This window comes from Poeciliopsis prolifica, unplaced genomic scaffold (assembly GCF_027474105.1).
Source record: "Poeciliopsis prolifica strain line A6 unplaced genomic scaffold, Auburn_PproV2 SCAFFOLD007, whole genome shotgun sequence".
Taxonomy (NCBI): Eukaryota; Metazoa; Chordata; class Actinopteri; order Cyprinodontiformes; family Poeciliidae; genus Poeciliopsis; species Poeciliopsis prolifica.
In genome coordinates, this window is record NW_026562382.1 from 4,157,873 (window position 1) to 4,181,787 (window position 23,915).

At 37.8% G+C, this 23,915-nt stretch overlaps 1 protein-coding gene across 2 annotated transcripts in view; it reads left to right on the plus strand.

Annotated features, from left to right (window-relative positions):
* Positions 1–23,915, plus strand: part of fgf14 (fibroblast growth factor 14) — a 94,716-nt gene that overhangs the window by 17,314 nt on the left and 53,487 nt on the right. The window contains exon 1 of one of the 2 annotated variants that reach the window (XM_055032138.1): positions 1,395–1,475. The exons of the other annotated variant lie outside the window; for it this stretch is intronic. Coding sequence (XP_054888113.1) covers positions 1,403–1,475 — 73 coding nt within the window. The 5' untranslated portion in view covers positions 1,395–1,402. Of the gene's footprint in view, positions 1–1,394; positions 1,476–23,915 lie in introns of those variants that run through there. 2 annotated transcript variants of the gene reach the window in all.

The window sequence follows — 23,915 nt, forward strand, 5'->3', positions numbered from 1 at the left end:
ATGACCTTTTGCAAATACTTGTTTTCGTTCTCATTGGCTCCTCTACTTCTCACAGTTTTGGGTTGGTTCCTCCTGGGGCTGTTGTCCTTTATTCAGATGTAGAAACAGAGCGATGATGGCAGTGACTGAGTAGCCTGTGTCGTTGTGATGGTGGTGTGTGTCTGGCTCTTTACGCAGAAGGGCCAGTTTTTTTTTTTTTTTGTATACTTACTAGCCTAGATTTAGCAGCAACATTTTACCAGAAGGAAACTGTTTTCCAGGCCAAAACACCTGGATAAACGGCACATAAAGGAACAATTCAGGAACTTTCACCATCTAAGGGTAACAAGCAGTTGTTATCTCCAGGAGATGTCTTAAAGTGCAGAATACCTTGCAAAAGTTTAACTTTGCCTCATTATAGACACAAAGCCTAATCTATTTTATTGAGTTTGTGTGTGATAAAGAAGATGGATGCCTCGCAAACAGCATGGTGCTGCCACCAACATTCGTCACTGCATGGATGGGGTGTTCAGGGTGACATGCAATGCTAGTTTTTCACCCAAATAATATTTTTCATGACAGCCAAATAGTTTAATAATGGTCTCATGTAATCTGAGCAGCTGTTCTCCTACATGTTTTCCACAGTGAACCAAAAAACTGGACTTCTTACTTATACTGTCAACTGACTTTTAATTGCTAATTGCCTGATCTAAAAATAAAGTGATGTATAAAGGAAGAAAAAATGTTATAGGAGCTTAAGTGAATGCCCTGTTATTAGTACCTCACTGCCCTGCTGCCTCCTAGAAAATTACTATGACAAAGAACTTTAAATATTCCAGTCGTTATGCACCGCATACGTCTACCATTTACAGTATATAATCAAAAGCTTTTCTCCAAAGCCAATGTGACAACCGCTTGAAGGATCAAATGATGATTTATTTTAAGAGAGATAAGATTTTAACTGGATGTGGTGCTTAAACAGAACCTCACTTGGGACAATTCTGAGATGCCCCTTTAATAGTTTGTTCAACATTTTTCTTTGCAGACAAAAATGTATGCATGCAGGTTATGATTTGCGGTGTCAACCAATACCTTGCAGCCGCGACATGACATGGGCTCAACATTTCTGGCTGGTTACCTACAGTCAGCTGAGGAAGTGGCAGTGATATCGGTGGGATACAGTTATCTGGTGGCAAGGTGTTAGCCACCAGAGTGGGTGACAGACATGGCTTGTGTGTGTAGTCGCATGAAAAAGGTGTCTGTGGCTGTGTGACTGGGTTAAAGGGTTGCATCGAGCTCAGTGCTACACCACCGGGTCTTTTAGCTTGAGACATTCTGCGGTAGTTGAAACGACATGTTTATTACTTGTCTCTTGCTGTAAAAGTACATTTTGAAAGTTCGAGTTATTTTGATTTTTGACAACATGGAAACGGCCTCATTTGCTAAGATTGTGGAGCAGCATGTGAGAAAGGCGCTAAAAGCTGAACGCGGAAACGGTGAGTGACAACAGGATGTTTGTGGACAGCTATCGAGTTTTGATGGGACTTTTAGCCACTTCCACTTTCTAAATGAAGGAGCCCTGGAAGAAGTGCTGAGTTGTCTCAGAAAAGCTGTTTCTGTTATGGAAGCATCCCACACCATTTGTGCTTTCTATGATGTAATTTTTAAACACTAAAAAAGAAAGGGGCATACTGCAGTCTCCTCAACTTTTGCCAGTTTTTTTTCTCTATCTTTTGGTGATTTACAGTTTATACCAAATAAATGTATTTGATCACCCATCAAGTTCAGCACTTTTTGTATCACTTTGCAGTTTTTCTCTTCTCAGAAAACTCACAAAATGGGTGCAGAGGTTTTCAAAGCAAACTTTTACTTCACTGTTATTATTTTAACTAGCTCTTCCAGGTTCCTTGATGCTTTATTTTTCTTCTTTTTTTTAAATGTGTGCTTTATGGCTGCACAGTGTCATTGTTAGCACTATTGCCTTGCAGCATGAAGGCGCTGGATTCAATCACAGACTGGTTCTTTTTTGCATTTATTCTCTATGTTCTAACCATGCAAGTGTGTTTTGTTTCCAGCTTCTTTTCAGTTAAAAAAAACAAAAAAACATGAAAGTTTCGGTTAGTTAGTTGGAAATACCTGCACATATGAGTGTGTGTGTGTGTGTGTGTGTGTGTGTGTGTGTGTGTGTGTGTGTGTGTGCATGGTTGTGGGTGTGATGCTTCTTTGCATTGCAATGTGATAAGCTGGTGCAAAGTCCAGCTTGAACTCAACCTCTTTCTCAGCGACTTCTGGACTTGGGCATGTCCAGAGCTGATGAGTTTTTCCACAAAGCTTTTTTTGAATATTTAAAAGGAATAACTTCCGAATGGTGCTTACAAATTAACATATTATGTTGCCGACTGATGCAATCCTTAAAAACAATATTATTAGCATTGGGTGTTTCTTCTTTCTTGATTTGTCTATGGACAAATAAAAAAAAAATAAAATAAAATAAAATAAGACAAACAAAATAACTTTTTTTCTGAGGGCAAATTAGTAAAGGAAGTAGGGTAACATATGGCTATGGATGTGTAAGAAACATTTTTTTGTTCTGTTGTCAGAGCAAAATGTGTGTCTGCGTGCCAATGTTATCCAGAATTGTAGATAACAGAAACTTAAATGACTGAAATACCAGGCTTCTTTTTAGCGCTGCAGCAGCACCGTCGGCCAACATGCGATCAAATGTATACTTTCTGAAACGATGACTAAAGAGGTTGCTATGATAGACCTGCTTTTATGCCAACAGAGTCACGATCAGAAAGTTTCAAGGCTAAACATGACGGACTTTTGTGCTGCTGCCAATAGATTCTCTTCTCAACAGCTGTTTCATGGTGTTTACTTCCTTTTATCTGTTTTTTTCTTTTCTTTTTTGTCCAGTGAACTTCTTAAAATGATCTGAGTTTTAAAAGGTGACAGCTGGATGCTGACACAGTTTTACCCACAATTTGTGGGTATTTCAGAAAGATATTTAAGAAAATTACAATTAAAAAAAGTTAAGACGTTTGAGTCTAATCAGACACTGCTACTGTTACTCAGTTATTACTAGTTATTAATAACGTGCTCCTGCTGCTGTGTGGAAATCCCTTATTTAAGCAACTTGCCAAGCCTGTTCCAGAAAGCAGCGCCTGGCAGATGGGTGCCGGCACCAAGACATGAAAATGACAACCTTATTTAAATGTGACTGAAGAACGAACCTCCTTAAAGTTGACTGGAATCTTTATTTTTTAATCTTTTATTTTTTTGCATATATATATATGCAAACTGTGTCTGCATATATGTATATATAAAGTTGTAATTATATTTTTAAAGTTGTTAGTTGCATAGTCTAAAGCACAAAAATTACTTAAAAATCCAACTTTTATTTCAGGCCACTTATTTAATTGCAGGGTAAGAATCCTTATAAAAAAATAATCAATAGTTTATTTAAAGCAAAATCACCAGTGCCACTCTTACTTTCACCCATATATTTTTCCATAATTTGTGCTTTATAAGTTGATCAGGATAGCCAATATCTTTTATCCTTAGGTTGTTTCTCTTGTTTTGAATTTTTAAACATGATGTGACACAGTGGTCATGTCTATTTACTCTTCAAAAAGGGAAAAGAGAAGAGAATATCAGAGCTGTATAATTATATTGATTCTATAATATTTATTGCTTTTTTTCATCTTTGGAAGGTGTCAATTTTTCATCTGCAATTTTTTTGTGATTTTAAAACATCTGGAGAGTTTTATATAAATGAAGATTCACTAACTTGATTTATACCGCTTTTTGTTAAACTTTACCAGAACTAACAAGCAAAACTTAAAATCTTGAAATCTTCAAGATGGCATGAAAATAAAGTTTTAAAAAAATCCCAATAATGCTGTGTTATGGTGTATTAATCTAAAACAACAAAAAAACATCCATATTTAGAAACAAACTTTGATGATAGTGTACAGTACTGTAGGATCTTGTTTTGCTTGCACATGGTTAGCATGACTGCAGAGAATCAAAAAAGCGGGACTTTTTTCTCTCAATGGCTCTCCTGTTAGTAGCGTGGGCAATTTGTGTAAGTAAAAAAACCCAAATAATAATAATAAACTTCCGCTCACCTGTGTGCTGCTGAAAAGCTGATCGTAATGAAGTGGTGAGTCCTCTGAATCACTGACATAAAACTGTGATGGATACACTTTGGATGGAAGCAATCACTCTTAAAATGTCATTGAAAATGAACTCCAAATTAAAGGCGTCATAGTTGCTCGAAGTTCTCTGTGATGACAATCGGCCTTTGCTTCAAATAGTAATTCCTATGCCAGACACCGAGCCCAGCCTGGTCACAGATTGCTCTTTCTGCCTCTGTATTTTAATCTTACGTCAGTGTTTACGGGCTTACATTCACATAAGATGTTTATGATGTTTAAGTGCATGGCCTCCAGAGTTTCTGCTGCTTCATTGTTTTGTGCTGACCAATACCACAGAGTCGTTTTGTCACAGCTCTTTTGACGTTAGAAGATCCCTGTTTTTCAGAGCAACTCAGCATCTTGACATTGCATTCTGGTGTAATCATGTTGAGATTATAATTGCAATCAAAAGTTTGAAAGAATTTTAAAACAGAACAAAAATCTCCTTAATTCCAGACTATGTATACTGAGCTGCTATGTAATGACCTCTTGCCTTGGGTCCAATTTCTCTTCTGATCTCATCCAGTCTCTGTGCTCTTACACACTTTATATTAATAAAGGAACATTTCCTTATTTTGATTTTTTTTTCTATTTGTAGCATAAAAACTGAATAGGCATAAAATCTGATGTTTACCTAAGGGCTCCCTCAGGGCCTTCCCAAACTATTCCATGCAGATATTATACTCACAAAGTCTCACACAATTATTCTTCTCATATAAAAGGCCAAAGGTAAATTTACCGCATGGCCAGTCATGCCCAAGCATTGCTATTTCATCGTAGCCTACTTCTATTTTCTACCCGTAAAGAGGGCATTTTTGCAGTGGTTAGTTACATGGTTTTTGTACTTGATCAAATCTAGACTCTTTCGTGTATGTTGGTTATCCTCAGTGGCTTGACCTCATGAAGCCCAACTTTTATGGCCCTTTTCAAGCACAATGCTGTGAAGAAAAATTGTAAGCAATCTGCAGCTAAAGTACCCTTCCTGTCACTTCCTGTAAAAGTTTTATTAGGTGGAATAATTTAATACAAGCGTTGTGTTTGGTTGTAAACTGGAGCACTTGGTACCACGAGTGATGGCAGCAAGAAGTTCCTGGTTTCAAATCCAAAATCATGACTGTTTTATTAATGAATTGCTCTAAAGTTAGCCTTTGGTACGGGTATCTGCATGCATGGCTGTTTGTGCCGGTATATTTGGCTTTTGGTCCAATGTACCAGACACAGGCAGTAACCCGGCTTTCCCTCCAGCTCCATGACCGTCAAAGATAATCTTATGTAGAGCTCTAATTTTATAGTTAATAAAAGCACTGACTTGTGGGAATAGACGGAAGAAACATTTTGTACAGATGTGTTCATTTTTCATCATTCATTTCTGAAAATGCTGTGTCAGTGATGCAAGTTATTAATGTTTGTAGTTTTTTTTAAAAATACTTGTTCCATAAACTTAAGAGGTTTACTTTTGGCTATATCATCAAAGTTGTGAAATTACCTTTTAATTTTGGGTCATTTCTAAAGTTGCAATTTTCTTCCCCCCAGACTTACGTTCAGATGTTTTCTTGTATTTTAGGTCAGTCATCAATCAAATCCTCTTCACCCTTGGTCATAGGCCTCTGATCTCCTTTTTATCTGTCTGTGTTGCACATTGCTTTTCTCAGTATCACTTTTCCCTACCAGGGCAACAATGGCTCCCCTTGAGCAGCATCAGAATGGCCCGTCAGTAAAATCTGATCCTATTAGACCGAGCGGGCCTGATCTTTTGCATGCCAAAGTCTTGTTGATCTGGGCCAAATGTCCTTCCAACGCCCTCAAACTTTAACCACCAACAGCAAGAAAAGGTCTCTCAGTATCTACTCTGTAACTCTAGATTCTGTTGACATGTACAAAGAGGATAGGAAGAGGGGAGCGGGTACACACTCCTCCCAAACCAACTCTGCAATCTTTATCGGCTGAGCTGGAATTGGGATGTGGGACAATCAGGGATGGAAGTGCGCAAGGAAAAGTACACCTGATTTAACGCCTCACCCTCCTGGAGTTTTAGCGAGACAGGAAGAGTTTGGAAGATGTCACATCAGACATCGGGGGAATTGATGGATGTACCGTTAGTTTAAGAAAACCATGAAAAATAATTGATGAAAGACTTTCTTTTTCGACCAAGAAAAGAAAGCTTGTCATTTTTCTTTCCAACATTGGACAGCAGTCTGTAAAGCCTCAGTTTTATCCAAGTAGTTCTCATCTCATTATTGGTAACTCTGAAGTGTGGATCGTCCAACTAAACACAACTAGTTACAGGCGCATGATCACAAATCTGACTTTTTTTTTTAAAACACGTTTAAGTTCATTTCTGAAATGTCCCCAAATGATACAGTGAACTGTATTTCTTGTGGGGGAAGTAAGAATTCCCAATTTGTCTATCACAAATATAGGTTAAAGCTACAGAAATCATAAACTCTGTTTTCAGATGACCTGTAATCGGTCCTGAAATTTTCAAGTCCAGTTCTTTTTTTTATTGTGGTTTTCATGTTTGTCTCACTTTGCAGTGTTTTAATGCAATAAAAACAGTTTAATAAGCTCAAACTGTGAATTAAATTAAATAATAACTTAACAAAATGATTCAGGTTTAAAACTAGAGATTAAATGCAGTCCAGACTTCTTAGAAAATGTGAAATAGCCCTTTATCTGTGAAGCGTATGAACTCTTTAACATTGTTTTCCAATTGTGTATGGCTACATTTATTACAGCATTTACAAACTATTTGTGCCTCGTCTTTTCTTCGGTCACTTTGACTTTTGATAACCCAAAATGTTACTTAGCAATTTCTTCTTTTGGTTATCAAGTGTTGTTTAGCAGCCCGAAGATCATACTTTATGTTTCAGCTATGTCAACAAAACAGGGTAACTTGAGTACCACCTCCTTTCTGAGCACAGATTCAAGCTTAAATTATTAAACTAGTGATAGATGGCACTTTTCAGTCTAGACTTTTGTCAGATAAATTTATGTTGTTCTCGCCAATATATGTCTTGGCGAGTCACATTTCACTTTGGTGAAGAAGTGTGATGGTTTAATCTTACAAGAATTCAAACCATGAGATATTGCTAAGCCCTTCTTGTTAATAAGACTTGTTAACAAAGGTTATTCCAGGAACTGTTCACTGATGGTAAGCTAGAGAAACGGCTCATAATTTCTCCAGAGTGCCATTCTTTATTACTTCCAAACGATGCCTTCAGGTTTATTTTCAAGACAAGAAGCCGTTACCGGGTTAATCACACACATTTTCACACTGTTGAACGGGGAAGATGTTGATGGTGTTTCACTTTGCTGTGGTTAAAAATGTCAAAATTTAGTGGAAATGGGCACCAGGAGAGATTGTAAAATTTACACGGAAAACGTCTGGATGATTACAAATTGCAGTATTGCAAAGGTTGGCGGACCAGAATATTGGGGTGCATTGTGAAGCCAGTTTTACAGCACGCATGTGCATCTGGGCCACATGCATGCACACAGATCTGACGTGCCGTTATTAGATCTACTGACTTGCACTGGTTCTAACTCGATTACCACACTGATGTGAGATGTTGGCAGCAAAACTGATGGTGAGGGAAGGTAAGAGTAAGTGACAAGGACACCAAGCAATGCACCAAGGTCTTTGTTTCATAGACACCCTGCACAATGCAGTCCACTACTGGGTGCTGAGCTCTTCAAAAACTGCATCCTTAAACTCTTCATAGCACGTCTTTCAAATTAATCTTATTAGCTTCAAACATGCTTTTCCCCGTGGGAGCTGTGATTAAAAATAGTTTGTAGATGCCCAACATCTTTATGTATATGCCATTTATTCATCAGAGTGACAACAGGAGACAGGATGCCTGATGGGTTAATGGTAAAGTGAAACTACATCAGAAGCAAAAATAAATGAAATACTTCGTTTCAGATCCAGATCAGTACTTAATAACTTTAAATGTCTTTGATTGTGTGAGATATTTTTGTTGTGGCTTGATTTTATGTCTATGATAGTGTAAGACTTTGCTATAGACTTTTCAGCTGTCATCAAATTATGTTTCTGAGTATTAAGTGAGTTGACAAATCAAAACCCTCCCATTATTTGTATAGGAGAAGCCAAGGTGTTCTGAGCTAACAAATTTGTCAAAGCCTGTGTGCAATTAAATGCTTTTTTTTAGTTCATTTATCTTTAAAACTGTTCTTATAACAACCCTGTTCATCTTTGTTGACATAGCACCGATTTATAACAAATATCAGACGTCAGCAGCTATCCACTATGAGCGGGCATAAATGATATGCTTTATATTTAACACATAATACTCCAGACTAATACAGTTCCTGTTTCGGGAACAGTTTGTTTTAATTGCTTATTTCAATTTTTGTAGTTGAACTTGAGCAGAGACACATTTGAGGACAAGTGTTTCATCACAATTTATTCTGGTAATGTTTAACTTGAGCCTCATCATGTGACCTTGTAGGGTTTTATCATCCTCTTCTGTTTCAGGGATGCTACATTTTTGTTTGGAAGTATGTCTTTCAGAAGACCGCTGATTATAATGGAGTCCAAGAATTAAGTATATCTAATTGGATTTTGTGTTATGCGCTCTATAAATTTCTAACATTTTAGCATTAGTTACAGGTAGATCTATCAACTTACGAATGCAAATTGTAAATTATCAGAGATGAGGCAAAACAAATATTTGCCCCTCTTTTTTTTGTCAAGAGAATCCTTTTAATATGAGAGGTAATATGTCTGCAGTAAAAAAAATGAAACCATGTTGCCTTCTATTCTATTCGCATTCATAGCGTGAGTTATAATGTATTCTCACAGCCCAACACTGTTGATGTCTTATGTCACTTAAAATTGTTTAAATTCTTATTTATATTTGGTTCATACCATAAAAAAATGAGCAAGATAACATTTTAAAACCAATTCAGAAGTGTACATACAATTCTGTAGTATTTGGTCAGATTGCGTTTCAGCTGTACGACTTTGGTCAATGTTTTTACAAGCTTGTCCCAGTATTTTGCTGGAATATTGGTGCATTGAATTAGATTATAGAACATGTCTGTAAAAAATAGAAGCTGAATTCATTTAGAGACAATAAATCAGCTTTTTTTGTTGGTTTTGGAGAAGTAGGTTTTTACTTTTTAAGTGATGTTTCGGTCTGTGTCAGTGCAGGACTCAATTCACAGTGCATATTGACTCTACATAAGCTGGCCTCTTTGCCAGGTCTTTTAATAACTATTTGAACAGATGAATATGGCGCCTTCTGTTCCTTAATTTACTTGTGGTTTCTTTTGATCTTTCTGTACAGTGACATGGATAGAAATGTGTTTGAGGTGTTTGCTCTTAAACACATCCTCCCTTTAAGCGTGCCTCCATTTAACTCAAATGTTTCAAAGTAACCAGAAACTTACAAAGCCATCCTCATTTAGATGTTTGTCGGTTGCTGAAATGTGCAGAAAGCTTAAAGTAACGGAACAAAAAATTACAACTTGTCACTATTCTGACACTTGGTAAATATGAAGCATGGTGGAACATCATTTAGAAACAGATTAGTGCAAAAGTTTCACACAGACTGCAGGTTATAAAAAGAAAAAGGAACGTGAGACGGGTTTGAAGCACGATGCAGGATTTCACAATGTCCTCCTGGAGGATTGAGATGTCCTCATGGTTGGACGATGAAACAGTTCTTCTGATTTGGTCTTCGTAGCCAGGCTTCTGTACTGCCTGCCAGATGGTAAAAATGACAACAGCTTGCATTCTGGGGTGGCATGTGCCTCTCTATCTAAGAATAAGTAGTTTGTCAGTGTTTGACAACAGCAAGATGGTAGAAATCCAAACAGATTTGCACTAATTACAGTGACAGAGGTCCTCCTCAGTTGACAGGCTATGGACTGCGACGGTATCATAACTTTAATAGTTAAATATATTGCTGAATATTGACTGAGTTAACAGATTGAAATGTGATTTTGATCGTCATGTGAAAACAGTATTCCTGCACTGCAGCCAACATTTTCCTCTTTAGAGTAGGTACTCTGGGGTTTTCCAAGCTGACTGCTTTGCCAACTCGTGGTTTTTGTAGAAAGCCCTGTGTTGAACATGAATATCACTCTGAATTCAATATGTAGCTGAGATATTTTGGGATCGTTGTGCTTGTTTACTTTGTGAAACGGTCTTAGAAAAAGTGCAAAAAAACAAAATTGACAAGTTCTTCCTAACTTAAGTGGGTGAAATATGTAATTCTCCGCCCACCGTGAAAATACTATTAACCACATAAATGTAATATTGCCCAATGGATCCTCAACTGAACACAGAAACCTAAATTAATAAACAGAAAAACCAAAACCTGACAGTTTATCTTAATGTTGCTATTCAGAATCCAACGAACAGAGGTCGTGTTCAAGCAAACTAGGAGAAATTTCTCTGCTCCACTTGTTGCATATTCTTCTGGTTAATGCTTATTGTCATTAGGAAAAGAAAAGAAGTTGTAAATTCTCCTGTGCTGAGAGTAAAGTGATAATTTGTCACTTTTTTTTTCTATGCATAAGTTTGTTAAGTGGCTTGCTGTAAGAAAGGCTGACAAAAAAACAAAAAAACTAAGTATTTACCAATAAATAAAGTCAAAAAGAAATTCTAAAATGAAAACTTCATAACAGAATTGTCATCGCTCAGGAAACTGTGATGAAAATCTCTGAGAGGGCAAAACTACTTTAAAAAAAAAGACTCCTGTTCAGCCAATCAGAGATATCGTAGATTAAAAATCCTTGCTTCATGCAGGATAAAATGTTTCTTTCTTTAAAGAAATGGTGCTGCACGTGGTAAAAAAAAGTCCTGAGAGACACAACTTCTGCGGTCAATAAATAAACATGAAGTTGCGTTTGATAATACAGATTCTTATAATCCCCTTCCTTCACATTTCCCTTTTGAACTACTCTGTTCTCCAGAAACCTTAAATTAATAAGTTCACACTTGCTTTAGTAGCAGGAGCCGTACTACAGGTGAAGCTGCTGTTGCGTGGGAAAGTGCAGAAGAACTGCTGACACGCAGGAAGTCACACTGTTATGCAGCTAAAATCTCTATTCTTAAGCACAGCGCCTGTCCAAACAAATTTTACGCCTGCGCCCTTTTCTCATTCTGTCACTGCACTCTCACTGCGAGCCACTTTTGGTCACCTGGGACGCATTCGACACCTTAATGTTTCTGGTTCAGTTCCAATGAGGGCCATCTTACTGACACACAGAGTCACTGCTTCAAATTGAGGAAAATTTTTTTCCCACCTTCTGTTAAGTTTAGAGTTGTTTGGAAGTAATTGATAATACCGCATCGGTACCAATTTTTATACCGATGTGGTATTATTTTGCAACTGACTAAAATTTAACATTTTGTGGTTTCAACAGTTTGGTTATTTTCTTTTCCTTTTTTTTTTGTCTGGTTTCTGCAATAGTCTGTAGAACATATAAAATACTTTACTTTTATAAAGATTTTGAAAGTGTCTTACTATCCAATTAGCTCTACTAAATCTCTTTGGCATGCTGGATTATCAACAGATTATCACCTAAATGTGTAGAAAGTTGGAAGACATTCTTGAAGGAAGTCATAAAATGAGTCCTGCAAAGAAACATGTAATACCTTTGGAATGGACTCATATAGATTTGATTATTTTGCTGTAAAATTAAAAGTAATATCAATTGTTCTCAGGACTGTATTTTAGTGTCACTACCAAAATCTCTTGACAATGCCTGTGGAGGCTGTAGGTATTTCTGTCTTTTCTGTGTGACACAACAATTAATTTTAGATGCATTAGTGTAGTTTGAATTGCACCTCACTTCCCATCACATCTATAGTCCGAAGTCTGAGTGGAGATGTGTGTGTGTGTGTGGGTGTGTGTGTGTGTGTGTGTGTGTGTTGCTGGTTTTCTCTACACTTACCATAATTCCATCAATCATTTCTGTCTTTTGCAAATGGATTAAAATTAGTGCATTTTTAAACACACGAGAGATAATACTGTAAGTGCAAGTAAGTTTGTTCAGAGCGATGAGCACGTGTTTGCAAATTCCTCTGTGTGTCAGTGACATGGACGGGTCCAGTCTGATAAAGTACTGCAGCTGATACTTGCACTCTGTTCTGCTAAATTTATAATGATTATACTCAATCCTGCTTTAAAACACGAAGCACGACACACATTCGCTGCCTGTTCAACCAACGCCAAACACACGATTAGAGTGGACCTGGCAGCTTCCATGTTGTTTTATGGTGTTAACTATTAAGATGGTTTTATAAATGCATTTTCTAGCAAAACAAATAATGTTCTTCCTATATAGAGATCTTTAAAATAAGCATCAATTGATGTGAATAATTTTATTCCTACTGCGAAATATTTAGTGTTTCATTTGATGGTCCATCTTTTTATTAGGTCAATACAAGTACATGTACCTGACTTTATTATTATTATGGTCTTAAAACTTTTTATAGCATGATTTGGGATTATTATTGTTACATACTTTAGCTTTACTTTGCTTTGCTGTTAATCATCATGTTTGTTAGATAGCAAGGTTTTGCTTAACTAATACAGTATCATAAAAGACAAATTGCAAAACAGCAAAATAAGTAAAATGAAAACCTGTTGAATGTAAACTCAGGATATGTGTTCAATCTGCAGAGTCTTGAGGATGTGTTCCCTCTTGGTGTAAACTTGCTTTGCTTTTGAAAGAAAAATAATTAGGAAATGTCTTTGCCTGGTGTGGGTGTCCTCTTTGTTCTCTTTGATAGGCATTTGGTAGTCTGTTGCACTCTTTACAAAAATTGTCTGTCTACCAGGAGAACGTCTTTAAGGTTTCTGCTGCTGATTAAAAAAAAAAAGAAAATAAAATAAAATGGAGGGATGGTGTGTCCTTCCCCCTGTGAACCAGGGCTCTGTGTCTTATCCATCTATCAATGGAGCAGATGTTGAAGGAAGTGTGAAACGGCACGGTATACATCTTTCCCAATAGAATGTATGACTGCTTAACTAAGAAGTAGATCGCAACAAAGTTCCAAATTTTAAAAAAAGTTATGTTTTCCCAAATGATTTCCACACTATGAATGCACGACACTCATCTGCTGCCTCTCTCCTGAACTATTTTCAATCTCAGCTCTTTCTACCTGCCTCTCTTCCTTTTTCTATCTTTTGTGTCTCTCTGCAGTCAAGCCTCACCGTCCCACAGCTTTCCATTCCTCTTTCTTCTGCCTGAGTCACTCGTCAATATCTTTGTGTACTGTTAACCTTTTCTACATTTTTGTCTTGTTTGTGTTGGCCTTTTCGCTGATCACACGGTGGATCTTCTTCGATGACACATGTGGTTTGTTCAGCAGGAAACATTGTGTACTCAGTCGGAACGCTTGTTCTGTCGCAGAGAAAGACGGCCAATGGAGAAGCGGAGAGAGAAGGGAGCAAGTTGAGTCTTTGTGCCCGTAAATCCAGACCAACGTTTCAAAAGACTGTATTTGAGTCACAGTTAATCTTGAGCTTTTAGAGAAGGAAGAGACTCATGCCTGGGTTAATGTAGCAGTTCTTGCGCCTGCTCTTTCTCATTAAAAAAAAAAAACACATGATCGGATTTCAGCTTGCCGCTTGCTGAATAAGTTGCGTTTCTGCATAAGGAGGCTTCCACAATTGGCTCGTACAATTGTAATCATCATACAAATATCTTGTCAATTTTATGTGACGCAGGACGTGTAGGCAATAACGTAGTGTTCGAATAAATCAAAAAATGTATTACATTTAAAACTCCTTGTTACATCGTTAGTTCTCACTTTGAGTACTATGAGCGATTGTGATTAAAGTTAGGGAGCAGCCATAGAAAAATATTTCTCGCTGTGAGATTGATGCACAACTGTGAGGATGCTTGCAAATTTAAATTACTTTTTTTTTTTTTTTTACAGGCACTTGAATGCATCTTTTGCCGAAATTAAAGAGCAAAGCCATTATGAACTGATAAAACGTAGTTCATGTCTGAATGGGCTGATGCGGTTAAAGAAAATGATTGTATATTTTTCAGCGTAAGCAACGTTTCCTGTAAATACACTTTGTCACTCGCTCTCGCTGACACCATGATTGCCGTGAGTCACTGAGTGGATGATAATAGCACTTTGCTCTGTTGCATTTGTCGGATTTGAGAAGCAGAAAATCCCCTGTTGAGTCAACTTCATTCAAGGGAGGCTGATCTGCTGATCTGGGCTTCCAACAAGGAGCACAAAAGAATGGAGTTTGTGTAAAAAAAAAAAAAAAAACAACAACAAAAAACTTTTCTTCTTGAGATATTGAACTAGAAACTTAAATAGTTGGATTTTTAAAGGACACAAATCACATTTTCAAGATGTTTATTCTTTGATCGTGAACTAAATGGTTTAAAATTGGGTGTTTGGATTACGAATGTTGGATTAAATGCTATGAAAACTAAATGTAGTTTCAAAGCAGGCTAAATTAAGAAACTACTCTAATTGTTGGGATTTAACAGCCATAACTGGGGTCAATACAGGGCAGCTTTTATTTATTGTTTTGACAATAAGCAATTACACAATTATCTAACTTTGAAAGTATATCTGACTCAACACACATAGCTACTGCTCCTGCTGGCCATGTTTGTTGCTAAAGTGTTGGGTAAGTGCTAGCATCTTTGTTTTATATGCCATCTTAGTAACTCAGCAACACATTTTAATGAAGTTCCAGTTGACTTTGTGTGAATACAACTTAAAGAAAAAGATGTTCTCTATGTGTTAGCACAAACACACAGGGAGCTGCTTCACCAAGTACAGTTTCTCTTCACATCAGTGTAAACTAAAGCAAAAACCAGTGCTCAATTTGAAATCGGTCAATTCGATCTCTGAAAAGCCTTGCAACTGGAGTTGGACAAAAAAGATCCTAATTTGTTCACAAATTAGGGGAAGTCCAGTTTTTCCGATCAAGATTCAGTTCTAACGACAAATGGAAAGTAAATTAAAATTTGTACATATTTGTATGTACAAATGTGTTAGATATTTGTAGTTAATTTTTTTAGGAAAGTTGAAACATTCTTCTAAAAACATTTCATATCCTATTGCAATCTGGCAAAATAAAAAAAAAACCATAAAACAAAAAAAAAAAACCCAATTCTGATTTAATGACACAAAGAAATTATATAACAACAGAACATTACTTTCTGTGGTATAACATTTCCAGAATTATGGGTTTGTTCATCTCCTCACCCCACAGCTCGGTGGAAACAGTACAAGACTCAAAATACATTTAAAACTGCACTCTTGTTTTTAAAGAAGAGCATCGCTGCTGTAAAGTCTTTTCATTCCTGACACGAAGGGAAAAGGCCCCTGCTTGTGCTTTTGCCCGGGGTGGAAACTTGTCATGTGCATTATTTTTGCAAACATCAAGTGAAGCGGGTGTTGTCTAATTGTGACATAGTGCAGTTAGTGTTTGTCACTCTCCATAATGATAAGAGATTGGACACGGAGGGAAATGCCTTGTCAGACACCCTGCGTTCTTCAGTCATGACGGCTGTACAAAGAAACTGCATCGGAGCAGACATGTTCTGTTGATCTGGGGAGAGAGACATTTCTTTTGGTACAAGGAAGTGAATCCCCTTCCGGAGCCATTAATAATGAATCAGTGACCAATCCTTCACACACATTTGCTGTTTTGCTTGCATAATTTATTGAAGTAACGGTAGCAGATGCAAATGTTTGTTGCTTTGCAGTACACTCAGATAAGGCGATCATCCCCAGCAGGTTTAGTAGGTCACACTTCGGCCACAAAAAAATAAAAAAATAAAAAAATATAAAAGCTTCAAGCATGCAGTCAATGGACAAGAGATATTATTATGCGTCTGGAGTATCCAGGCCTTGTGGATTGTGGGAGCAGATATATTTCAATCCTGTAGGACTGGAGAAACAACTCAAATTTTTTTTTTTTTCTTGGAGTAACTAGTGTTTCTTGAGCAGCACTGAGCGCATTAGCATGTTAAGTTGTGACTTGTCGGATAGCTTGTCAGGGTAACCCTTGGCCCAAGCTGTTCCCAGAGCAGGGAACAGTTGCAGAGTTCTTGGAGTTTAATGGATATTTGTGGAGAAAAAAGTTTCTGGTTTAAGGACCGCGGGGTATCATCTTCGGATTGTTTTGCTGGTGTCTTTAATACATGACCTTCGGCGGCCACTGGAACATTTTGAGCAAGGGATGAGTGTCAGCTCCTCTAAGTCTGAGGCCGTGGTTCTCAGCCTGACCAAGAGGGACTGCTCTTTCTACTCTACCCACTGCGCCACTGTTCCCCCCAAGTCTAACACCGTCTTCTCCACAAGCAGTGATAGGCTGAAACAGAAAACGCATAAATGTATTTGGACATTTTTGTCACCAAGGCCTGGATTTAGCAGTCCATCTACATTCAAATTTTCACCTCCAAACATGAGGTATAGTTCTTGTCCGACAAAAAGAGGTGCTGCTCCTTCACATTGACAGTAAATGGCTGATGTGGTTCCATTGTGTAGATTGTGGGAGGTTTCAAAAGAAGCGTGAATATTTCTCCGAAGCCACTTGCGTACAAAGTAATTGAAAAACAGTGTTATGCAAGATGTAAAAAAAGAAACTGCATAACACAATATTAAGTTATTGTGTTTGATGTCTGTCGTGTTCCTCTGTTTTTTTATATGACTTAACAGGAGTTGTTTTGTGAAATCGCTGGTAAACTAGCCCTTGAACTTGCTTCATTTTTCCATGTTTTGTGCGTGATAAATGTACAGACCGTTTTCCCCACCCTGTGAGACAGCTTATATGAGGATCCAGCAGGAGAACCTTTGCAGAGTCCCAGACGCAGCGGTTGCCCTCACTTCCTCTAAATACCTCATTCGCTGACAGAAAGTGGCGCCCCTGGATGTCTGACAGGCTCAAAAGCAGATGATTTACCGACGCTGCATCACCACCAGCCAGGTTCGTTTGGCTACGTTTGCCTGTCCGGCTAAAACAGAAAATTAACCTTTGACTCGTTTTGCCGTCATCACGGTCCACGGGGAACAGATGGTGTTTCTCAGGAGAGCTTGTTATGTGTGTTTTTTTCTCTTTTCTTTTGGATGTGATGTAGAAATTATGCTGCGGAGCGATGCTTGTGGTGTCACTTGTTTGGCAGGGAGGCTTTGAATCTTCCAGGTTAAGCCATCTGTTTTGGTGATATGTTTTTCACCTGTCAGTTTAACAAACATCTTCAAGTATTTAACAGATGCACCACCGGAGCCCAAAGCCGCAGGCTTACGTCTTAAACTTTACCGGAGGGACAGGTCAAATTGTTTTTAAAAGCAATTAAAACAATAGAAATATGCAGATGGTTTCTGTTAACATATGAAAATAGCAATATTTTTCGCAACTGAACAAAGTAAGAAGAGTTAAACTGTAATCTGGAAATTATCATCAGGTGAGTGAAACATACTCTTATTTTGACAGGCTTAATATCATTAGAGGAGAACTGAAATCAGATCTGAGAATATTGATATTGCATGAATATTATTGAGTGAAACATTTACACAAAACATTCCAAGGACCAATTTCTTTGTCCTACAGCTTTCCTTGTTTTTAGCATTTTTGTCTAATGATCAGGACCGTCATGGCCGACGCAGCAACCAAGTTGGGAACGTTGAATGGTGAGAGCTGATTACCATTTGTAATGAACAATTTGTGGATGTAGTTCATAAATGGAAAGTTCTGATCTTATAACCTTCTGAAAATCTCTGAAAATTTAAAGAACAGTGTTGCTATATGTTGGAATACGTGGTAATTTGGTTATTTTTGCTTTTGCAGTTGATTTCTGTTTAAATTCATACCTATTATATGTATAGTCTATAGTTTTCAGAGTATTTCTCAGAAACCTATTTTACATCTTCTCACTTTGTATCTCCTTAAATAAAGTCAAATACATAGTAATAAAATACTTATGCCTAAGGATCAAGCAATATGTAATTTCAAAGTGAGAGAGGATACTGTTTTTTGTTGTTGTTGTTTTATTTAGTTTTGTGTGCCTTGGTGAGTATGCATACACTTAAAGAAAGCCAGGACAGTAGCGCTGCGATTAGCGTTAAAGAACCGCTTGACATATTCATGCCCATCTGTTGTTTAGAATCAACACAAGGCGGTGCTCCAGAGAGACAGGAGGAGGTGTCAAACCGCGTGGAGTTAGTAATACAAAGGTTCAGCAAAGTCATTTCTATTTCTTGGGGATTCAGGCTCGTCATCCCACTTTTCTGTTTCCATTCTGATGTTACATGCAATCAGGGTGAAACTTTCACAGAGGTCTAGAGGTAGATGTGGACTTGTTTGTGTAATTCACCGGGCCCTTTTGCATAAATCAACTTCCAGGTTTAGGATTACATTGAAGGTTCAGTAACAACACTCTAACTTACATCATGGGTTCATTACAAACGTAACAGTTAAAGAAGCGACATGCAAGTTGACGTTGGAGTGTCAGAAATGTGCTTGGAGAAAAGGATTCTGAACAGTTTGCCTTTCATGCATTGATAGTATTTTGAAGCATGTTCTGTGTTTCTGTAATCATAAATGAAAACTAGTTATGATTAAGAATAGTTTTATCAGGGAGAAAGGAAGCGGCATTGACTATTCGAACATAGGTCTTGCATTTTGTCTCATTTATTGTTCAATTGTAAAAGAATATTTTTTGTTTTGTGTGCCGTTATCATTGCGACTCACCTGTTAGTCATTTTTCAGTGGGTCCCTCTGTGTATATAGTCAGTTGTTTCTTGCCAGATCATTATTGTTTCTGCAGCTTTGATGTTGTGGCTTATTTTTTCTGGTTTCCGGGTTTTTCTGCTGCAGATTAGGAGAGTTCTGTTTTGTCTGCCTTTGTGGGATTTTGCTTTTGTTACCTTCCACAGCCTGCCTTCCTCCATTTGGCTTTCAGTATTTGGATTCTATCTCACCTACCATCATTTTGCAACCACATCTGCAAGAGTGAAGGTTCGCACCAAATTTCACAGGGCTAGATTTAACTTTTGATATTGTTAGTGGACACCTCATATACAACTAAACCAAAGAAACCCTAGTTGTTTAAGCTAATAATGGATTTATTTCTTTTGTTGATCTTATTTTTGTAAAAGAAGATGGAACCACTAAAAAAAAAAAAAAAGTTCAGAATAACCTGTGCTATCTGAAATAAAATAGTACAGAGGATGTGACTGTGATCAGTAAGACTGTTCTTGAGACTAACTCTGATAGTCATTTGGAGCAGTGAAAGGTTTCACTACTTATTTTTTACTTGACCAGATGAACAAACCCTCAGATTTTCCTTTCTTGCTTTTGACTCTATTTTTTTTTCCATGCATCCCATCGTCTTATTGTGGAATAGAACAAAAAGTATGAACAGCTCGTGAACTACTGTTTCTTAAATTAGCATAACTTTATTTGTGCTATTTTCCCCAGCTTTTACATTTTTCAGTGAAAGCCTTTTATTTAATTCCCTTTTGGCTGTTTTTTTTTTTTTTGTCCTTTCATACATATTATGATAAATCAAGCGTTAATCTGTATGTTCAGAGGCTTTGGGGGTTCATGGCATGAATAAAAAAATGCAATTTGTAATGTTCTTTTTTTTTCTTTTCAAAACACCTAATGTAAGTTATGGTTCATTAACAGAAATGTTGATTTCTGTGGATGTAGTTGGACCATTTGAATCAGCTGTGTTGGAGCAGAGACCGTCTGACACTGACAGGACACCAGCCAGATCCGGACACCCATAATAATATAAACATAAGACTTTCAGGTTTTAACAGGAGATGCCGCATTTCTGCTTGCACTGAGTTTAGTTTTCAGTGCTAGCACTTTGTATTGCAGAGGAATGTATTAAACAGAAAAGGATCTTTCTGTCCTCACAGTTTGCTAGAAGAAGGAGATGTAGGTAAGCATGAGGAAGTTTCTTTGAAGGCCAACTTGTGACTGCTTCGTGACGGGGTCAGGGCATCTCTAAAACAGCAGCACATGGAGACTGTTTCTGCTCTGCAGTGGTGAGTTTCCATAAAAAGCAATTAGATTTTTATTTGAAATTATACTGATTTACTCCACTATATGGCCATGTGAAGCGAGTGTCCAATGATGATCATTTGTCACATCTGCGTTCAATGCTCCATTTGTCGTATTTGTAGAATGATAGGAGAAAAGCTATCTCCAGGGTCAACATAACTTTTAGTGTGACTGACGTAGCATGAAAGATTTACCATATTGAAATTTTATAATGTCACATGAAATATGTTGGTAACTGCTGCGTAGACCTGGGCTGTGTGCCTCAGTGCTGTAGATGCAGTCTCATGTATTAATACTGTATGAACCACGATGGTGAGGTATGTCTTTCTTTAAACATAATACATTCAGCACATAAATACACATTTTCAGCTGACGCAGGTTGGAGGCAAACGTCACTATAATTGGTTTTCTATTTTTAATAAACTTGGAGAAAATTAGAGATTAATACAGTGTGGAAGAAGACTCTAACACCAAATGTGGAAAAAGTGAAGCATTGTGAATATTTTCCAGATGCACTGGAGATATAAGCAGACAGCCAGATAGATAGATGTCCCTTGCAGAGTTGATTGTGAGTAGGAGGTATATCCAGGCCTCAGGAAGCTTGGCTGGGGCTCATAAAGAAGATGGAGAGCCTCTTTATTCATTTAATTAAAGTCTGGAACAAAGTCTTTGATTGGAGACCTTCCTATGGAATTTAGGATGGTTCAAGCAGATCCTTTATATTTTAAAAAACTGCTCAATATAACCATCACTGATTTAATCTTTAGATTAAAATGCATATTTTACTCATGAGTTTTTTTTTTTCATTATTATTATTATTTAAGGTTCTTTTGACCTTAAATGTCCTCTTAATTCAAAAAGGACATTTTGTCTAAGATGAGATTAATGAGAGGTGTATGTGTTTCAGAAACATGGAAAGCATAGCAGGAAACATGGATGATTTGCATGTAAGACTCTGAAAGTCCCGCACAGAAACAGGGGTCGGTTCAGAACTTGCTCCACTTAAGAAACTTTCCCAACGAACTCAAGGATGCAACCTCTTTATGAAGCCCATCCCTGCCAAGAAACTGGAATATACATTGAACTGTGCTGAGCTGTTTAACTAGGTTGTTTTTATAATTGAAGGAGGGATTAATATAGAAGGCCTGAGGATGTTTTTTTTTTTTTTTTTAAAGGATGGATGCATTTGAAAAGCCAAGGCTAGCTAAAGCAGGCCTGATTCTGTCTGAGTGATTTACACCGCTGCGTAGTGTAGGTCTTCTTGAGGCTTTTAACACACCGGACCGAACCTCTGTTGGGCTGTACGCTTGATGAATTACCCAGTGGCTGTAAGATAACGCATGTCAAACTGGAGTTGTCACACTCACAAAGCCCGCACAGCAGTCACACACAGAAAACAAAGGCCTCTTTAGAGAAATGACCGGGTGGTAGGGCTGAGATGTTGCTGGCTGAATTAAAAAAAAAAAAAAAAAAAAAAAAACGATAAGAGGTGTATATAGAGAATATGCAAGCCAGTTTCTAGACAAGTAGGGAGAGAGATTGTGTAATTACCCTGGGTGGCTTATCGCTACTCGAACTGAGGACATTAATACATCGAAAAAAACTCACCAAAAAAATCCCATTAGGAGATTTTATATGTTGGATTAAAGCATTTGGTCCTCACTTGATCCCCTCTAGCTTCATTTCTGTGTAATGCACGCAGAGCGGGGTCAGTATTGCTTGGGGCCAAAGACTTCTTCTCATTTTGCTTATTTTGCTTCTCTAAAATGTTTCAGAAAATTGAACATGATCTTAATATCAAAGAAAAACCGATTTGATGCGATAAAAATACATTTTTTAAAATGACGATTTCAATTTATTACGAAAAAAAAAAGCTCCACAGACTAATTTGGCTAAAGTCAGAGTTTATGATTCAAAAACATTTAAACTGGAACACTACTGACTAAAAGGGCTTATTGAGGTTAAAAAGATGTAAACACATTTTTTTATAAAATAACCATCTGTAAGACTTTTGGGGAAACATTGATGTCTGACAGGACAGAGGGTGCAGCTTTTGGAAGGAGAGCATCTTTTTACATACAGCTGGTGTACAATTAACAGCATTTCAGAAACAAACCATTCGCAGACAAGAGGCCAAAATGTTTGATATAGCTTTTATTTGATTATCTAGTTGAATTCGAAAGAAGTCAAGAACTCTTGGGGGCCCCCTTCTGGCCTTGGCCCCTCCAACATTCCTCATGCCTTGGGCTGGAGGCAGAGAGAGACAATCACAGGTTGCACAGTCTGTTCTCACTGACAGGTTTTCCCCCTCATCCCGCCTCCGCATGCTTCAATTTGGAGCGTGGAAACCCATGAATATTCAGGAAAGCGTCTGATGTTTATTGCTCCGCAGCAAAGATCAATGTGTGCCTCCTGCAAGTGAACACAATCTAATCTCTTCGTAACTGTAACTGTAATTACACAAGGTAAAGAGATCAAGGCAGAGAGGCCAGATGAGCTCATGACTGAGGGAAACACGTCAAGTAGGCCTTTGTGAGGGAGAGAGTAAAAAAATTTTGTCTTCTTGCCGGATGTCCCAGACTCGCCGTTCCTGGCTTTGTTTCTTAGAGGAAATGTTTTTCCCGCTGAACACAACGAATGCTCAAGCCTAAGCGCTCACAGCGAATAAGTGCAAAATCAAACATTTATAGAGCTCCAGAGTAGTGCAACCGTCACTCTGCAGCATGCCAGATGAATATTGACTGTATGAGTTTGTACTCATTCCTTAATTAGCAGCAGACTTTGAGTGTGACACTGTAGAGCAAATAATTTCATTCCAATTTTGTATCCCTCCAGTCATTTTACTCCCGTTCCCATAAATAATAAAACATAATGTATTGTTTAGCTCCTTTATTGCCGAGGAATGCGATGCACACCGATGAACGATCCTGAAGCAGATCACTTATTAAAAGCTAAATAAAAATAAAAATTTGCTGAAAAGATCTTGCTAATGGCTGCTGCCGACCGATCCGGGTTTTCTCTCCCGAGTTCAGTTTGCATGAGGAGGAATCGGATTCAATCAGCTAATGCTGGTCTGCAGTTGACTTTTCCAGATGAAGTCACGCTAACAGTTGCACTGAACGCGAGCCGCACTGAACAGCTGAACTCAGCCACTTACTCGCTCCAGAGGGAGAGGGCTTATAATAAAATAGTTTTATTGGAGCGCTCTCACTGGCAGATCAAGTGCAGTTGGAGGAAGGTGAAGGAGGCCGGGTTTTGGGAATGTGGGATGAGTTGAAACAGGGACAGCACATGTGGCAAATGGTGGGAAAGGTAGAGAAGTCTTGTTTTTTTTTCTGTATTCATTCGTTATCTGAACTGAAAAGGTCTAACGTGCTACGCATTGAACTGGGTTAGAGATTCATCAATCAGTCGGCTGACTTCCACTTGATCTGCTGTGGCTGGTGATCGGCAGGTAAAATACTAAACATTACATGAACAGCAAACAGTATTGACTTCTATGCACTTTTTTGAGTTTAACTTAATGTGGTTTGCTGTATTAGCTTTAGCAATCTGGTTTTCCTTCCACAATCATAACTCCTGGCTGCAACAACAACAACTGGAGCATGTTTCTTCTCCTCTTTGTGGTATAGTCTGTAGGAACAAACCAATCCAGATTGATCAAAACTGGAATGGTCAGATCAGACCGCACAGAAAACTG